Source organism: Saccopteryx leptura, chromosome 3 (assembly GCF_036850995.1).
Source record: "Saccopteryx leptura isolate mSacLep1 chromosome 3, mSacLep1_pri_phased_curated, whole genome shotgun sequence".
Taxonomy (NCBI): Eukaryota; Metazoa; Chordata; class Mammalia; order Chiroptera; family Emballonuridae; genus Saccopteryx; species Saccopteryx leptura.
In genome coordinates, this window is record NC_089505.1 from 274,722,030 (window position 1) to 274,742,125 (window position 20,096).

Sequence of the window (20,096 nt, forward strand, 5' to 3'; positions counted from 1 at the left end):
ACAATAAATTTTAGGATGTTTGATAGTTTACACAGTGTGCCTCTCATTTGGTATTCACCATTAGGCATCACTTACTTGGGAGTCAATAAAAGAAAATTCAAACAAATATTAAAAAGAAAACTTCATTTTAGTATACTAAATGTTGGTATTTGATCTACATGTGTTCAATATCTTGTCAAATATTCTAAGCAATAATGAAATGTTATTTATGAATTATAATTTTCATTAAAATGAAAGAGGACCCATAGATATTCCAATGGTCACCACTTAAAATCTGTTTCTCCTTGATATTGAGATAATTCTACACAAGCCAACATGTACAATTTTTAAACAAGTGTTTCCGATATCTAAATCTTTCTATAACTCCTGGTCTTCAGATTGTGTGTCTATAGCTCTGATGTCAAAACGATATTAGAATTCAAATATGCATCACTTTTAGTGGTGAAATGCACTCAATAAATGATTTAAAAATGCCTAAAATGATGGAATAGAAATAATATACTCCAATGACCTATTTTTTAATCTGTCTCAGAAATAAAAATTAATTTGTTCATCCTCAACTATTTACTGAACATCTAGTATATTTTCCAGGAAAATGTTTAGTGCTAGGGGGTCAACAATGGGGAAACAGATATAGTCACTATATTAATGAATATTACAAACTGATATGTGGGGGATAGGAAGGAGAAAAATAGACATTAAGCAGATAATCACAAATATGAGTGTTTAATTGTGAACAACTAACATGGAGAAACATGGTTGGTCCTCTGTGTAAGAACATCACAAAGTAACCTGCCTAGACTGACAGATTAGACAAAATTTGAAAAAAGACTAAGAGTTAACTGGTGGGGCTGTGAGAGTTTCCAGGCAAAGGGAACTGAAAGTGCAAAGGCCCTATGGCGGGAGGCAAACTATGGAACCAAAGCAAGGACACAGCCAACCTGGAGCCCAGAGGAACAGGAGAGAATATGGAGAAGGAACTGGAGAAGGAACTGCAGAGACATGTCAGACAAAGTTCAATAGTCTGTGGATTGTTTTGGGGTACGTCCTAGGTTAGGTTTTTATCCTAAATGCAATCAAAAGCCACTGAAAGGACACAAGATAGGAGACAGCAAAATCAGAACTGCATTTTTAAAAGATCAGACATTATATAGGAATTAAAGATGTTTCAAGATAAAATTTTCTCCCTACTAAATCAACACAGCCTGACTTTTCCCAGAACCAGACTTAGCATCAAGAAGCCTGAGTTTCTAGTCTTGACTCTGTCACTGATTAAATGTGAGTCTTTATATAAGTTACTTCACCATTATCTCTAATATAGTCTATCCTAGAAGATTTCTAAAGCCCAAAATGACTCAAAAAACCTCTTATTCTGGGACCCTACCTCCAACTTGCTTTAGTCTTCAGAGTCCAGGAAAAAGAGAAATCCAGCACCTATCCAATTACCCATCCTCTGAGACTGAGGCTTGCTCCAGCCATCGCTCCCTAACAGTGTGCGTGGCACTTGGCCCCTCCAGCCACATGGCTGCAGACAACAAACAGGAAGTAGGGGCTAGATCCACCAATGACTACTTACTAACCACCTCAGGGTTTTCTTTGTTCTAAGGAATTTTGCTTCCACAAACAGGTGGAGGAAAGGTCAATGTAGGTATTGTTGTAAACTGATGATTTCTTTGCATATTGCACAAAGCATACTTTACTTTTTTATGAAATGAGGGTGAAATCTATTAAATCTTTATTTATATATCTTAGACTAGCAGTATTTGAAATTCAGAGTCCAGCTATGTTCATAACACCTCAAAATGAGAAAGTTAGATCTAGCAATCTGCTAGCAGCTTAATTACATGCTCCCGAAATATTACTGGTGATTTGACGAATGGCATGCATTGATTGCCCTGGATAAATGGAAGTGTCAGGTTAGGAGTGCTGAAAGCTCATAGCAGTCTTCACAGGAAAAGCCAGAAGAAAAGCACCTAGGACAGGTTACCCAGGTTCTTGCCATTCCCCAACTCTGCCTTCTCTGCCATGGGAGGTCTTCAGATCAACAATCTGGTCACCTGAGGAGAAAGGGACTAACCTGATCTGTTACAGGCCCACAAACACTAAAAGAAAAATAAGAACTTGACTCTTCAAATTCAGCTGAATGAGAATCACTTTCCACTTAATGGTAGAAAACAACTTAGCCTTTCACATGTTCTTTTTGGAAAAGAATCTCCAGAACTCATATTACCAACATATTAGTAAGCAACTTTTAACCATTCCCACTCATTTTTACAGAGATGCCTCAGGATCTTATATTTCAGTATCAGAGTGGAAGGCCTGATACCACTGGGCAAACAGGATTAAAGGTGCAGACCAGGGCATCTGAAATAATGAACGGCATTGATTTCTTCCTGCTTTCACAACATCTAAAATATGTCAATTTTATGGCACAGAAAATACAATCTCAATACAAGAATAATATATAGAAAGAGTTCAAGTAAAGTTGAACCTAGGGTAGGTAGAGCAGAAACCCAAAGAATTTAAATGTTGCAGACAAAAGAGCAAACCTTCTTCAGTGCTGCCTATAGATAGACATCAATACTAATATTTAAACCAAAGTCATTTTAACAAGAAAGAAATAGAAGAGGTAATCTGGTAGAAAGAGCTCCTCAGCAGGAGTCAAGAACAGATTCAAATCCTTTCTCTGAAGCCAGTTGTACAAACATACCAAAACAATTTCCTGAGCCTTTGAGTATATATCTGCTTAAAAACAGAACCATTATAGGAATAAATAATTTAGGGTATTAGATGTAATATAAAAGTGACCTCCAAATTTGTAAATACTAAAGAAAACAGAAGAGATGAAACCACTGGAGGAACTGAAGCGCCTGCTTAGTAGGAGCATAATAGCCAACTATTGTAAAAGATATGCCCCAAATGATTAATTAAAGTATATACAGTGTGTCCTCTTTAAAAAGCTTCTTTTATATAAATGGCCTTCACTGACAAAAAAATACTGAATCTCGAATCAACTGCCCTTTTCCAAAAGACATTCACCTGCTATCCCACCAGTCACCAGTGGTAGGAAGCAGAGAGTTGCTGCAGCTGCAGACCGAGAGCCCATACACCTGTTCTTCACCTGACAGACCCATCGTCAGGCAAGTCAGCCCTAATTGTCATAAGACTCTGTGCCATCTCAGGAACTGCCACTCCACTGTTATTCCTCAGACAAAATACAGGGAATCTGCTGAACTATTACAAGGATAGCGTCCCCAATTATAATCTGGGAAGCATTATCTCATAAAAATAGTGTTAAACCATACAAGGCAAGATCATGCAACATTAGAAAAAAATTTTCCAGATTCTTATAATGCTATGAAAGAGTATTTATGTTATATTGTTAGGAAAAACACAGTGGGTTTTTTTTTTTCAAAACTCTGTTCTAAATGACTTCAACTATGTGTTAAAAAGAAAGTTCACATGGGACTTTATCAGCTATTACAATTTATTACAATGTGGTGCTTGTACAGGGACAGACCAACAGGGCAATAAAACAGAGGAGAGTAGATTAGGAATCCAGAGTAGACCTAAGCATATCTGGAACCTTGAAATAAGATATAAGGGGCATTACAAACCCATGAGGAAATAACAACTTTGCTATAGGTGTGGGATGATTAACTTTCCAAATGGAGAAAAATTAATTAGACCTCTACTTCACTCCATTCTTAAAAATAAACTCGATACATTTACAGTCAAATATAAATAAAACTTTAAAAATATTAGAAAAATAATACTGCAAGTGAATATTAGACAAAGGACATGAATCCAAAATACAAGGAAGAAAAAAACAAAAGAGCCAATAAAATATGAAAACATGCTTAACCTCACTAAGCAAGCAGGTAAATACAATTAAAATGAGATAGCATCAGAAAAACTTTAAGTCTGAAAATACCAAGTATTATAGACAGTGTAAGGAAATAGATGAAGAAAAAAGAATACTCATTAACTGGCATGGGATTATAAATTTTGACAATAGTAAGTACAAAGAATTTGGCTGCATGTGGTCAAATTCAAAATGAACACTGTCCTATGAATCACTGTGAATTATTAATTCAACTGTAGTTATGGTCTAGAAAGCTCACACACATGCTCACAAAGAGAAATTTATTGTAATTTTCAACATGGAATTATGGGTAACAGCAAAAGAAAAATGTTTTGAAAGCACTCCAGATGTTCATTGTTAGGAGAAAACATAAATAATGCGGTATAGTATTCTATTAAAAAAATACCATAGCCTGACCAGGTGGTGGCACAGTGGATAGAGCGTTGAACTGGGATACAGAGGACCCAGGTTTGAAACCCAAAAGTTGCTACCTTGGGCACAGGCTCATCCAGCTTGAGTACAGGCTTGCTGGCTTGAGCGTAGGGTTGCTGGCTTGAGCATGGGATAATACATATGACCTCATGGACGCTGGCCTGAGTCCAAAGGTCACTGGCTTGAAGCTCAAGGTCAATGGCTTGAGCCCAAGGTCACTGGCTTGAGCAAGACTCACTTGCTCTCCTATAGCCCCCTGGTCAAAGCACAAATGTAAAAGCAATCAATGAACAACTAAGGTGCCACAATGAAGAATTAATGCTTCTCATCTCCCTTCCTGCCTGTTTGTCCCTATCTGTCCCTTTCTCTGTCTCTCTCACTAAAAAAAAAAAAAAAAATACTACACAGTAGTTAAAATGTGTGAACGAGGTATGTATTTAGTAACATAGTGAGATCTCAAAAATAAGCAAAAATTTTCAGGGGTAATTTAAACATACGCAAAACAAATATTTATGTTGTTTTCAGATATACATACACACACAGACACTAAAACTATAAAAACAGACTAGATACAGTTACCTCTTGTTAAAGTAACTACTCTTGCTTGGAGGCAGGGATAATGGGGGTCGTAAGTACAGATGGAGGAGGGGGAATAGGACCAGGGGAGAATATTAAAGACTCCAATATTAACTATAATAGTTGAAAAATATTTTTAATCCAAAGAACTAAACTATTAACAATTGCTTTAGGTGGCATTATGTAAAGTTTTATTACACTAGCCTCTGTGCTATAGTGTAATTTGCTATTATTATTGTTTATAGTGAAAAAGAGCTTAAAATATAAAATGATAAAGAATATATTCTACTCTAGATAATGAAAACAACACATTTTTGGCTACTGCTGTGCTGTATTTTTCAATTTTTCATAAAAAGCCTAGATAAATTTTAGTATTGGGGAAAAAACTTTTGGAACAGAAAACATATACGGGTAGTAATAAGATTCCATGTAGTTCTGGTTCACATAATTATCTGTTGACAGGATTTTGAAGATTTTTACAAATGTGACATTTGTAAATTCTACACAAGTAAAACACATATCTACTTTGAAACTCCTAAACCAGGGATAGTCAACCTTTTTATAACTACCGCCCACTTTTGTATCTTTGTTAGTAAAATTTTCTAACCGCCCACCGGTTCCACAGTAATGGTGATTTATAAAGTAGGGAAGTAACTTTACTTTATAAAATTTATAAAGCAGAGTTACAGCAAGTTAAAGCATATAAAAATAATTACTTACCAAGTACTTTATGTCGGATTTTTGCAGAATAAATCTTTATAAAACAACTTACTATAGTTAAATCTACCTTTTTATTTATACTTTGCTTGCTCCGCCACCACCCACCATGAAAGCTGCAACACCCACTAGTGGGCGGTAGGGACCAGGTTGACTACCACTGTTAAACATTTTATATAAAATAGTAATGTACCAATGATGAGAACAAAACTTGCTTCTATAAACATTTTTATCTTTACGAAAGGATAAAGAAAGGAATTTCATTATGGCGATGGGCTATTAATGATTTCATCACTCACTATTAATTGTACAAAATATAAGAAAGCATTATAAAAAACAAATTTGGTGTGCATTCAGTATGACTTTTTGCATTACTATGATATTTTGTGGAAAGCATTTCAAATTAAAATATAATTAGAAAGTAATAAAATCTATCATTGTATTCCATTCCATCAGAAAATAAAATTGAAACATGTAATGAACCTTGGTCAAACAACTTAACCTCGCCAAACCTCAGTTTTCTCATTTGTAAAATGAGCAGTCTACCACGCCTATCTCAAAGGGTTAAGACAATCAAATACAGCAATTAACTTCCATCGGCACAACACCTCCAGGTCTACTTTGCTGGAGGCAGAGAGAAGTAAGTGCCAAGTTTACTGCCCAGCCACAGTGGCCATTAGTGGTATAATTAAACTGAATATGGAAAGCTTCGTTTGATCACCAAGGGAAAAAGAAAATAGTCTTAAAAGATGGCAACCATGCCTGACCAGGCGGTGGCACAGTGGATAGAGCGTCGGACTGGGATGAGGAAGGACCCAGGTTCGAGACCCCGGGGTCGCCAGCATGAGCGCGGGCTCATCTGATTTGAGCAAAGAGCTCACCAGCTTGGACCCAAGGTCACTGGTTCGAGCAAGGGGTTACTCGATCTGCTGAAGGCCCGCGGTCAAGGCATATATGAGAAAGCAATCAATGAACAACTAAGGTGTTGCAATGCGCAATGAAAAACTAATGACTGATGCTTCTCATTTCTCCATTCCTGTCTGTCTGTCCCTGTCTATCCCTCTCTGACTCTCTGTCTCTGTAAAAAAAATAAAATTAAATTAAAAAAAAAAAAAAGATGGCAACCATGATATAATGAAATAATATAAGAAAACAGAACCTCTTCCTAATAAACAGACACAAAATCTTTAAATATGGATCCTGAATAATGGGCATGACAACAGAATAACTCCTAAAACAATGGTTTCAAGTGGTGGTTACTTCCACTTAAGAAAACTGCACAGCATTATATATGATCTAAAAGTATTTAAGTGTATAGATGGGATACATGGAAAAAATACCAAAATGAAAACAGATGGCTTAGAATGTTGACTTCTGTTCCTCAAAAATATTTTTATCATTTTGTACCTACTCCACGAACAGTCATTCTTACTTTTCTCAGCTCACAAACACGAGAGGTGACTTAGGAATGATACACTCCAGTTTACCAATCAGCCAAGTCAAATCAACCTAGCAGTCAGCAGGGCTCTGAGCCAGAAAGCTCTGTCTACATGCTGCTATTTTGGCTCTAAAATTAAACAAGTAGCAGAAGAAATAACCATAAAATTTCAAAAAGCATCTCACCAGGGTGATGTCTCGAGAAGCTGCAGCTGCGCTCATATGCAAACTAGGCTGCCTTACAGAACTGCTGCAATCAAGGGCTCGAGCGAACGTCCCAACGGCGCTAAATAAACCACAAAGACAGAGAGCAAAATCAGGGCTCTGTAATTTCTTTATATTTAAAGAAACACATTTTGGTAGTGAACAAAAAATTGTAAAAGAAAAGTCAAACAAGTTCTTGGATGTCTGAAAATCAAATATCAAAAAGTATTTTCTATAAAATTTAAGAACTGACAAGCCAATTTACCATAGATGAGTCATTACAATTAAATTAAGAGAAGTTGATTGTGAGGCATAAAGAAAGGAAAGATCTATTTTGAAACGCCACGGAGTAAACAATTTGGCGTTCACATGTACTCAAAAGATGCAAAGTAAATTAGCTGGAGTTTATTACCACAAAGCAAGTTCTGACCCCTTTTTAGCCCAAATTGTGAAATCTCATAAACATTTTTTCCTTGAAATAGAATCAACCTCTTCCATTCAATAGATATATTTTCATTTTTTAAAATTAGCACAACACAGATGATAATTTAATGATTTGAAGGACTTCCCATACGTAAAGAACCCTAACTCGGTCCTGGCCAGTTGGCTCAGTCATAGAGCGTCAGCCCGGTGTGTGGAAGTCCCGGGTTCAATTCCTGGCTAGGGCACAGAGAAGTGCCCATCTGTTTCTCCACCCTTCCCCCTCTCCATTCTATCTCTCTTTTCCCCTCCCACAGCCAAGGCTCCATCGGAACAAAGTTGGCCCAGGCGCTGAGGATGGCTCCTTGGCCTCTGCCTCAGGTGCTAGAATGTCTCTGGTTACAACGGAGCAACTCCCCAGATGGGCAGAGCTCCCTGGTGGGCTTGCTGGGTGGATCCTGGCTGGATACATGCAGGAGTCTGTCTCTCTGCCTCCCTGCTTCTCACTTCAGAAAAATACAAAAACAAACAAACAAAGAAAAGAACCCTAACTCAAGAGATAAAGCATGAAACAGATAAGATTAGCTACTTGAAGCATGTTAGCTAAGAAAGAGATTTTCATTTATTTAGGAAGAGGTATTAAAAAACATTTTAATTAGAATATAACGTGTGCAATAAAGTGCACATTGACAGCTATGTAAGTTATAACAAAGCAAATGCATCCATGTCACCAACATCTTGATCAATAAAACAAAAGGTGGCCCTGGCCAGTTGGTTCAGTGGTAGAGCATCGGTCTGGGGGTGGAAATCCCAGGTTCGATTCCTCATCAGGGCACACAGGAGAAGCAACCATCTGCTTCGATACCACTCTTCCCTTCCTTCTTCTCCCTCTCTCTCTCCCCTTCCCACAACCATAGCTCAATTTGTTAGAGAGAGTTGGGCGCAGAGGATGGCCCCATGGCCTCCACCTCAGACGCTAAAAAACGGCTCCTGTTGCAGCAGAGAAAGGGCCCCAGATGGGCAGAGCATCACCCCCTAGTGGGCTTGCAGGGTGGATCTCGGTCGGGATGCATGTAAGAGTCTCTCTGTCTCCCCTCCTCTCACTAAAATTTAAAAAAAAGAAAGAAAACAATACAAAACAGAAGGTGATAATAAAACATAAATAAACAAACAAATAAATAGGAAATAAACAAAAAAGGAAAGAAAAAACAGGTGACAGTACCCCAGCAGACTCCTCCTGCTCCTACCCAATCACTACTCCCTACCTCTGCCTCCAAATGACCACCATCCTGGATTCTAACATTATAGATTAATTTTGCTCATTTGTAAACTTGAACAGAATCACATAATATGTATTCTTTTTGTGTGCATCTTTTGTTCAAAATTATGTCTGTGGATTCACAGGGCTGCTGGCTACAGCTGTGTTCACTCATTCTCCTTGCTAGGGAGCATCCTTTGTGTGATGACCCACCCCCTCTCTGCCACTGATGGGTGTGTTTGCTTCTAGTTTGGGGCTCCTATGGATGGTGATGTTCGTGCCATCTGCATACGTATCTTCTGGTGCACTGGTCAGTGTATGCACTTCTGCTGGGTATGTATTTAGAAGTGAAACTTCAGGTATGTGTATGTTAGATGACAGCAAACAGTTACCAAAGCACTATACCAACTCATACTCCTACCAGCAGGATCTGAGTATTGGTTGGTCCACCTCTTCACCAATGCTTGGCACTGTGTGTCTTTACATATTGAACATTCTGGTGGGATGTGCAGTGGTATTTGATTGTGGTCTCCCCCTCCCCCTTACGTAAGAAGCAGGGAGGCAGAGAGACAGACACCTGCGTGTGCCTGACTAGGACCCACCCAGCATGCCCACTGGGGAGTGATGCTCTGCCCATCTCGGTCATTACTCCATTGCAACCGGAGCCATTCTAGCGCCTGAGGCAGAGGCCACAGAGCCATCCTCAGCACCCGGGCCAACTTTGCTCCAATGGAACCTTGGCTGCAGGAGGGAAAGAGAGAGACAGAGAGAAAGGAGAGGGGGAAGGGTGGAGAAGCAGATAGGTGCTTCTCCTGTGTGCCCTGGCCGGGAATTGAACCTGGGACTTCCACACACTGGGCCAACGCTCTATAACTGAGCCAACCGACCAGGGCTGATTGTGGTCTTATTTTGTATTTAAAAATATTTTTTTAAATTAAAATTTAAAAAGACACTAGGTGCAGCTCTTTGATGCTTCTCATTCTGACTTCAAGGCAAAATTAACACATGGCCCTTAGTAATCAAGGGAAACACAGAATGATAATCAAATCTAGAACTGTAACATCTACTAAATAGATCAAAATCCAGGTAACATGCAAGAGTTTCCAGGTCAGTGGTTCCACCAATGATTCAATTCTACTCCCTATTCTTCCATATTGTCTATTCCACTGACTGGCTGCTCCCCAACAAGGTACATCAAGTCTGTTCATCTAGTCACTTGGTGGCTAAGCATGTGGATTCTGGAGTTCAATGCCTAGCCACCAATAAGACGTGTGACTTCCATGGTGACTGCCACTATGAACAGTGTTGTCTAAGGATGAGCTAAGACTCTTTATCCACTGCATTATGCACAAGTTCAACAGGAAATTAGAGAATATAATGATGAAGACCCTTGTGATCATGTCCAAATCTACTGGATTCTAATATTTTACCAAATTTGCTTCAATTTTTAAGAAAACAGTGTAAATTTTGTTAGAACCCCCTAGACACAGTCCTAGAACTCATACATATATATAGTGTGCTAATACATACACATGCCCATTAATAAGACATTGTTTGTACATTATAAAACTTTCTATAAGTGACCATATTGTATGTATCCTCACTCAACAATATATTTTAAGATTTCTCTCTTTGCCACACATAGCTCTAATTCATCCATTTGAACTGTTGTAAAGTAATATTCCATTGAGTATACCTCAATCCATTCATCAATTGCTTGCTAAGGTATGTTTAGTTTTTTTCCATTTTTAAAAATTACAATGCTACGATAAGCTCATTTCTCTTCTGCTTTGCAGCAATTCCTCCATTAACATCATTTACTTTTCTAAGTAAAAAATAAAAATAAATTTCTATCCTTTTCATTTTTATCAAGAAAAGAGGAAAGGAGGTCAGACAGAGAGAAGCCAGCCAGCCAGGCAGGTGAGCTCAGAGCACTCACAGGAAAGCCCTATGTGGGGCAGCAGGCCTCACTCACGCACGGTGCAGTGACAGGACCTCGAGGCACACATGACTACTGACACGTGAATAATCACTGCTTTCATTAAAGATATGGAATTTTAGGTGGTGAACTTCCTCTTTCTACTTTTCTGTAGTGCCTACATTTTTACAGGAGCATTTATTTTCTTAATCAGCAAAGCTTGAGAAATTCATTTCATTTTTAAAACAGAAACTAACAATAATAAACTATATTATTTAGGAAGTGGTGTGACATATATCACACTTTCTTACATAACTAGAAAAAGAAAAATGCAACCAATGAAAAAACTAGAATGCAAAGAAAAGAAAGCATGTATACATTATTTTATAAAAAGAGAAAATAATTTTGGCTCAATAGTGTAATACTCACCGTGCTACAACTAAAAACTGGTCAATCTGTCGATCGGTAAGTGGGCTATTTGGGTCCCAAACTTTAACTTCCAATTTTGACTGTTCCCTCTCATCTGATTCTCCTGTCCAAGAACAAAGAAAATGGGAGTCTTATTACTCACAAGGCACATACATTGTCACATGACTAATGATCGCGGCAACCACAGCATTTAATAATATAAGGTAAATGTTAGTGGTTCTGGTACATTCTTTCAGACAGCAGACATGGAACACTTCGTAAAGTTAACATTGACAATAACACAACAAAACCATATGGTATTTTTATTTGTTATTAGCATGTGTTTCCTGACTACTTGTATGTGTGAGGCACAAAGCGTCCTGCTAAGGGATATAGAGACAATAAGGAAAGCACTCCTGCAACAATATGCTTCAATTACGATGAAATTTACACATAAATATGACACAAGTGAAAAAAAAATAGATGTCATAAGAGACGTTTAGATATGGCTGTAAAGTTCCAAAGATTAGAGCAACATTTCAGGCTAGCTCGGGAGTGATGTCAGGTAGGAGGTGGCATCTCTGCTGAGAACTGAAAGGTATGAAAGCACTAGTAGAACGAAAGGATGTTGACTCATAAATGAGAATAGGAACAAAGTTATGGGCCTTCAGATGTGACAGGAAAGGAGCTCGTTCTGTCAGGAGTACATTAAGGGGAACGAGAGTAGCTAAGAGAAGTGGATTCCGAACTGAAGAGGCCACACGTTTTCTGAAAAGGGAGGTAATAAGAAGATCTTGTCTTTTTAGGAGGCAAGTGACGACCAGAACCAAACTTCTCATCTCACACTGAGCAATGGTATAGAATTTGCTCTACAGACATACCTGATAAAGATGGACAGACACAGTATTGACAATGATGACAGAGGGTAAAGGGAGAAGATTCAGGAATGTCAGTGACAGGCTGGAGGCAGCAGGCAGATGTTAAGCCTTGAGAACTACAGGGATAGTGTTGACAGACGGGAAGGAGGAAACAAACAGGAGGCAGGGCTGAGGACAAGGCTGATGATACTGCACGATGCAATGTTTCAGCATTATCTCACATATAACAATTCCTCAGGATAGGGACTGGTTAGGTTTTGCTTTACTTTTGAATTACTCCAGCTATAATATCAGACAGTGCTGTGCACTGCCTGACATACTATGAAGCGAAACAGCCCTGACAAACCCAGGCTATGGGCTTCCAGTGTTCTCAGTACTACCATAGAAGGAAACAGGTATCAACGGGTCAAACAGAGAGAAGGGAGGACAGAACTAACCATTTTCCCTGCAGTCTCCTACGTTAGTCAGTGCTGGGTTAGGGGCCTTGCCCATCCTGCCCCTTGTTCAAAGGCAGGCACCAAGGGAGCCAATCGCCACCCCCAACATAAGAAACACAAGCAGAGCAGAAAGAGTTCTAGGCCAAAGTGATCTAAAGTGTTGGAAAAGATTTTTCATTGTTTACAATTCTCAGCATGCTGAGCCAAAATAGTCAACATTAGGTTCATAGTTAAAAACCAGCCTTACTAGGTAGGTGGTGGTGCAGTGAATAGGGCTTCAACCTGGGACGCTGAGGACCAGCCTCAGAACCCCAAAGTTGCTGGCTTGAGCAAGGGGTCACAGGCTTGGCTGAGGCCCCCCAGTAAAAGCATGTATGAAAAAGCAGTCAATGAACAACTAAAGTGCCACAACTATGAGCTGATGCTTCTCATCTCTCTCTCTTCCTGTCTGTCCCTGGCTCTCTCCTGTCTGTCCCTGGCTTTCTCTCTCTCTCTCTCACTAAAATATATAAAATAAAATAAATAAATAAAACCCAAAAAATTTGAAAATTTTGTGAAACTTGAGAAAGGAGAGTATCACACTGCTCTCCCCTGTATTTTCAAATAATTTAAGTAAGATAACCAGTAATAGTTTAAAAAAATAGTAATAATAAAAATAAAAATTTGAGATCTTAATTTTTAAATAATACAAGATGAAATGACAACACTACTCAATAGTAAACCTCTCTCTGTGATATACTCCAGAACGTAAAGGTAAAACTAACATTTACTATACAAATTCTAGTAAAATTGATATTTCAATCCCGCCCCATCCATTCTGCAGCACACAGCGGAAAGAGAATTTCATATAAGGATTCTAAAATAAGCCTGACCAGGTGGTGGCACAGTGGATAGAGCGTCAGACTGGGATGTGGAGAACCCAGGTTTGAGACCCCGAGGTGGCCAGCTTGAGCATGAGCTCATCTGGTTTGAGCAAAAGCTCACCAGCTCAAGGTCGCTAGCTTAAGCAAGGGTCACTCGGTCTGCTGTAGCCCCCCACCCCAAGGCAAGATATGAAAATTAATCAATGAACAACTAAAGAACCACAACAAAGAATTGATGGTTCTCATCTCTCTCTCTCTTCCCGTCTGTCTGTACCTATCTGTCCCTCTCTCTGACTCTGTCTCTGCCACAAAAAAATAAAAAAATAAAATAGCAATACTGCTTTAAAAAAAATTCTAAAATAAATTTGCTGCAGACAATAAAAAACGTACTCCTAGATGCATTTAGATTAATGCCCAAGATACAGACAGTACAATGGGTTGAGAACAAAATAGCAACAAAGAGTAAATATAGAAATGTTCTATATCAAACAGTCACTCTAAACTAAATAACAATTCCCCATCTTGGATTCATCATATAATTACTTTTGTATCATAGTTTGATCACTTTTTTATAGTAAAAAAAACTTTTAAGAAGCTCTTGAATAAACTTATTTACAATCAGTATAACTAACTTCTCAGCTAAGCCAGCAGTAATCACTGGAATGGTCACTGCTTATATATAAATCAGAGAATGGACCAAGGTTAAAGCCATGCTCTGTGAATGTCCATTCCAGTCATTGCAATAATCTCCCTTTCCTCCTACATTTATGATAATCTGCTCAAGTCCCATGCCATCCAATAACCCAGCTCATGAAAATCTCCCTAATCTCTGAATTGCTACCAAATGTATTTACCAACTGCATGAACTGTATAGTAGCATTCTATTTTTGCTTCATATGTCCTACCTAATTTTGAATAAATGTACATTCAGTAATCATTTCAAATGTGTTAACCTTAACCTTTTAACCATATTTTAAGATTTCTAGAAAATATGGACAAAGTACTTCTTCAGTATATCCTCTAAGAGTACACATGTTCAAAGCCTCTGAAGAACTAAGGCTGTACAAAATTATCCTACAGGTTCTTTCCTGGATAACTGGAAATATTCTGTTTTAAATACGTTAATTTTCTTTGCAGCAACCACCAAAATACTATACTTTTTATGTTATAGTTAATTCAGAAATATACAAAAATACCATTTATCACCATTTTTGTTTAATATCATTCAAAAACTGCTGGCCAATACATTAAATTATAAAAACCGAATATAAAAACCTTAATAGCATTCTAAACAAAGAAGATATGGTATAAAATAAATCATACTAATTGTGGCAAAAATATAAAACACTAAAAAATCAAATTGAAGGTATGCTGATAAAAAGAAATTACGTGATGACGTGAGTATAAAGAGTAAAGAAAATTTTAAATCTTAAAGATAAAATTTGGCCCTGGCTCGTTGGCTCAGTGGTAGAGCATAGGCCTGCCTTGTGAAAGTACTGGGTTCTATTCCCGGTCAGGGCACATGGGAGAAGCAACCATCTGCTTCTCCACCCTTACCTGTCCCCTTCTCTCCCACCCCCCACCCCACTCTCCTGTAGCCATGGCTCAATTGGTTTGAGCAAGTTGGCCCCAGGCACTGAGGCTGGCTCCATGGCCTCCACCTCAGGTGCTAAAACAGCTCTGTTGCTGAGCAATGGAGCAATGGCCCCAGATGGGCAGAGCATTGCCCAGTAGGGGTTTGCCATGGGGATCCCTGTCAGGGCACACGCGGAGTCTGTCTCTCTGCCTCACTGTCTCTCACTTAATTAAAATATATATATATATATATAATTTTTGTGCAAGTAACTCAATAGGTTAAATTTAACAAATTTTAAGTCTTGTGAGCCAATACAGTGATCTAAATAGTACTATTTACAAATAAAATGATACTGTTATTATGAAAAGAATAATAAGAGTAAAGATCAACTAAATTGGGTGGGATTATATAGTCTATGGCAGGGGTCCCCAAACTTTTTACACAGGGGGCCAGTTCACTGTCCCTCAGACCGTTGGAGGGCCGGACTATAAAAAAAAACTATGAACAAATCCCTATGCACACTGCACATAACTTATTTTAAAGTAAAAAAACAAAACGGGAACAAATATAACATTTAAAATAAAGAACAAGTAAATTTAAATCAACAAACTGACCAGTATTTCAATGGGAACTATGCTCCTCTCACTGACCACCAATGAAAGAGGTGCCCCTTCCGGAAGTGCGGTGGGGGCCGGATAAATGGCCTCAGGGGGCCGCATGTGGCCCACGGGCCGTAGTTTGGGGACCCCTGGTCTATGGCAATAATCAAACAATGTACTGGCACAAAAATAAACAGAATCAAAAGCAAAGCAATAGACTACATTATAAAAGAATTTATTTGAAAATTTAATTATTAGAATTATGTAAATATTAACATTTGTTTAGTGCTCACTATGTCCCAAGAACCCTTTACAGCAGGGTTTCTCAACCTCAGTACCACTGATACTTTGGGCCAAATAACGTTGTGTGGGCTATCCTGTGGATTAGAGGACGTTCAGCAGCATCCCTGACCTCTACTCACTAGATGCCAGTTAGCATCTCCACCCACTACATCACCAGTAGTTGACAACCAAAAAAGTCTATAGAAACTGTCTAATGTCCCCTGTGGAACAAAATTGCCCCGGGGTTGAGAATTACTGTTCTACGTGGCTGCAATCAATACCTAATTACACTTAATTGTTATAGGCTGCTGTTTTTAATTTGGTTAAAATCCACCACATTGCTGTAAAGCACATTCTGCAATATTACACACTAAAATAGGGTTTATGAAAAAATAGGACAAAAGTTTGAAAAACCTATAGAACTTGGTAATCAGAGCACTCAAAAAAAAAGTAACAATCATAACAAAAATACTAACACAGCTAAATCTCCACTGGCATTTGTTTGCACCAAGCACAAAGGTCAGTCAATCTTTTATCTCCTTAAACCCTGGACTCATGCTTCCTCTACTGAGATAGTAGTTTCAACAAAATTAAAAACAGAATTCAGGGTGAAGGCGGTTTTGCCTTGACTGGGAAAGCCTGGGGTTTTGAAGCAGCAACTTCAGCATTACAGGTCAATGCTTTACCCACTGCACCACCACAGGTCAGGCTTAAAGGTGCTTTTGAACACGGGGAAATATTTTCATAGCCACTTCATCTGTTAACTCCAAGCATCCCCATATAGTGTGGGTTTTTTTTTTAATTTTTCAATTACAGTTTACTTTCAGTACTATTTTGTATTGCTTGCAGGTATACGGCATAGTGATTAGACACTCATACAGTTTTGTTTTGTTTTCTGAAGTGAGAAGAAGGAGGCAGAGAGACAGACTCCTGTATGTGCCCAACCAGAATCCACCCAGCAAGCCCACCAAGGGGAGATGCTCTGTGCATCTGGGCATTGCTCCATTGCAACCAGAGCCATTGTAGCACCTGAGGGAAGGCCATGGAGCCATCCTCAATGCCTGGGCCAACTTTGCTCCAATGGAGCCTTGGCTGTGAGAGAGGAAGAGAGAGAGAGAGGAAGGAGAGGATGAAAGGTGGAGAAGCAGATGGGCGCTTCTCTTGTGAGCCCTGGCCGGGAATCAAACCCAGGACTTCCACATGCCGGGCCGATGCTCTACCACTGAGCAAACCAGCCAGGGCAATACCATATAGTTTTTAACATAGTAGCATGTGCAACAGATATTGAGGCCAATACTACTTTCACTAGAAGAAGGCACTTGTGTAGAATTTCCATCTTTTCTTTCCTTAAGCTCTTTATCTGTGAGAACACTTGCTTCCCTGATTGCTGGAGAAAGCTTCAGATGAACTGACCCAACTTCCACACTATACTGACATTTTCCTATTTACCAACTGCATATAAGCTAATTCAAGTTTTTAAAGCTTGTGTTGTAGCAGAAGAAACTATATTAATTTAGCTCTCTAACTCTCAAAAAGACCTCCAGAAGTTACCAAACACTGACAGGAGTTATTTAACTCTAGTAGCCATAGATGGTGAGCAGGGGAGAAACAACTCTAGTAGCTAACAATGAGTGTCGAATGCTGTGCTAAATGAATTACTTCTTTTGCCCATCACAACACTATTACACAGGGTGAGGCAAAAGCAGGTTTACAGTTGTTCATATGAAAAATAACACAATAATCCATACATAATAAAACAATAATACATTGTCCTCACATACTCACAAGTGTAAATCTACTTTTGCCCCATCCCATATACATACATACATTATTCCCTTTTTAAAGAGGAAGAAATGGGAACTTAGGGGGTTTCAATAGTTTTTCCAAGGTTATTCATCTAAAACATAGCACAGCCAGCTTTTACCCAAACCTGTGAGTCCAGTCATTGTAATTTAATAATTTAATGTTGTTGTTATATTTTTTAACTGCTACAAATTTTATTTTAGTACATACATAGATTTCTTTCTTAAATTTTCAGTGTTATAATACAGTAAGTTAATAATTCAAAACTTTGCACATTACAGTATCTTTTTCTATAAAAAATTCTCTAGGTGCTTTATTCAAACTCAATATATTAAAGACTTAAAATCTCAAAGAAACCTTTACCCTCCTTTGCAAACTGCATACCAATATTTCCAGATATTCAAGAGTTTGTGAGCTAGTGGGCAGCCATAAATGAATTTCAAAACTCTAAAGTCACAAAAAGATTTATTCACTGTCAAGACAAATGTCACAACAATATCTTAGAATCCATCAATACATGTTAACAAAGAATGTAAGCCTGTAATATATTCTGGCATGGTGCTGATGTTGCCACCTACTAAGGATATTAATGCAAAGTCTGCAACCCTTGCCAGCACAAACTGCAATCTGGCAACTGGTCAAACTGTACCCACTCAAGAGTATCAAAGGTCCTATATATATGTTCTTGAATATGATGTTTTCTACTGTTTAATTTCCCTACAAACAGGTATTGGCTGTGTATGGGAGTTTATGTGATGGCAATGTCCATGTTTTTCAAGTGTGGTTTAAGTACTGGTATACCTATTTGCAGCTCTATACCCTTTACCCTGAAAATAAATGAATTAGAAAAAAAGAAATGGGTTCTTGAAATCTTGTCTCTAGTTTGTTGCCTGATTATAACTGCAAAGAAACATTTTGTATATGCTAAATGCTTTAGGCTGAAACAGAAGTCCAAAGTGACTTCTTTAATTATGATGAAAAATACGGTGTTTTTCTTTGTAAAAGTTGAACACTTACAAATAAAGCTAACAAATTATAAACTTAAAACTGAACTTAAGCCTGACCAGGCAGTGGCGCAGTGGATCAATCATCGAACTGAGAGGCAGAGGACCCAGGGGCAAAGCTCTGAGGTCACCAACCTGAGCCAGCGGGGTCACTGGCTTAAGCATGGGATCATACTCATGACCCCATCGTCATCGGCTTGAGCCCAAGGTCACTGGCTTGAAGCCCAAGGTCACTGGCGTGAGCAAAGGGTCACTGGCTCTGCTGTAGCACCCCAGTCAAGGAACATATAGAAAGCAATCAACGGACAACTAAGGAGACTAAGGAGCCGCAAGGAAAAATTGATGTTTCTCATCTCTCTTCCTCCCTGCCAGTCTCTATCTGTTCCACTCTCTGTCTCTCTCTGTCACACACACAAAAAATAAACTTAAAAAGTAATACGTATATAAAGTCTACATGATTAAATCTGTATTAAAAAATAAACCACACACAAGATCCCAAAATGGCCCTGGCCGGTTGGCTCAGCGGTAGAGCGTCGGCCTAGCGTGCGGAGGACCCGGGTTCGATTCCCGGCCAGGGCACATAGGAGAAGCGCCCATTTGCTTCTCCACCCCTCCGCCGCGCTTTCCTCTCTGTCTCTCTCTTCCCCTCCCGCAGCCAAGGCTCCATTGGAGCAAAGATGGCCCGGGCGCTGGGGATGGCTCTGTGGCCTCTGCCTCAGGCGCTAGAGTGGCTCTGGTCGCAACACTGCGACGCCCAGGATGGGCAGAGCATCGCCCCCTGGTGGGCAGAGCATCGCCCCATGGTGGGCGTGCCGGGTGGATCCCGGTCGGGCGCATGCGGGAGTCTGTCTGACTGTCTCTCCCTGTTTCCAACTTCAGAAAAATGAAAAAAAAAAAAAAAAAAAAAAAAAAAAAAGATCCCAAAATGGCCTTGAACAAAGGACAAGATATCCCTTGCTTCTGATTAAGATGTTTCAACATCAAAATGTTTTATCTTAAGGAGAAAACTGCCTGTTCTCCTTAAAATAACTTAAAAATTAACTGCAACCCCAATAAAAATAAAAAAGAAGGTTGCCCGTCCCCAGTATTAATCAAGCTCATAATAATAAAACTCATTTTGAAAAATGAGACAGGAACTAACCTCACCAGATATTAACACATGCGCAAAGCCCCTCTAATTAAAACAATGAGTTACTAGAGCAGGAACAGACAGACCAGTGGAACAGAACAGAGACCTCGAAAACAGACCCACGTACGGCTCAATATTATAAAATGATCAATCACCTCCCAAAGTAATATATAATATTATAATTTCAATCAGAATTCTAATAAAACTGGGAGAAGAAATTGACAAATTGATGAGAATCTTCAGCAGTAAGAAAAAGAAGTCTATGAGATAAGATCTCTCCACTAAGTAAC

General features: G+C 38.9%; 1 protein-coding gene across 10 annotated transcripts in view; it reads right to left on the reverse strand.

Moving 5' to 3' along the window:
* The window catches only part of MTA3 (metastasis associated 1 family member 3), a 244,599-nt gene that overhangs the window by 64,988 nt on the left and 159,515 nt on the right, over positions 1-20,096 (reverse strand). For all 10 annotated transcript variants that reach the window (XM_066378409.1, XM_066378406.1, XM_066378405.1 and 7 more), the window contains exons 7-8: positions 11,257-11,359; positions 7,214-7,313 (exon numbers count right to left, since the gene is read on the reverse strand). In XM_066378409.1, coding sequence (XP_066234506.1) covers positions 7,214-7,313; positions 11,257-11,359 — 203 coding nt within the window. The remainder of the gene's footprint in view (positions 1-7,213; positions 7,314-11,256; positions 11,360-20,096) is intronic.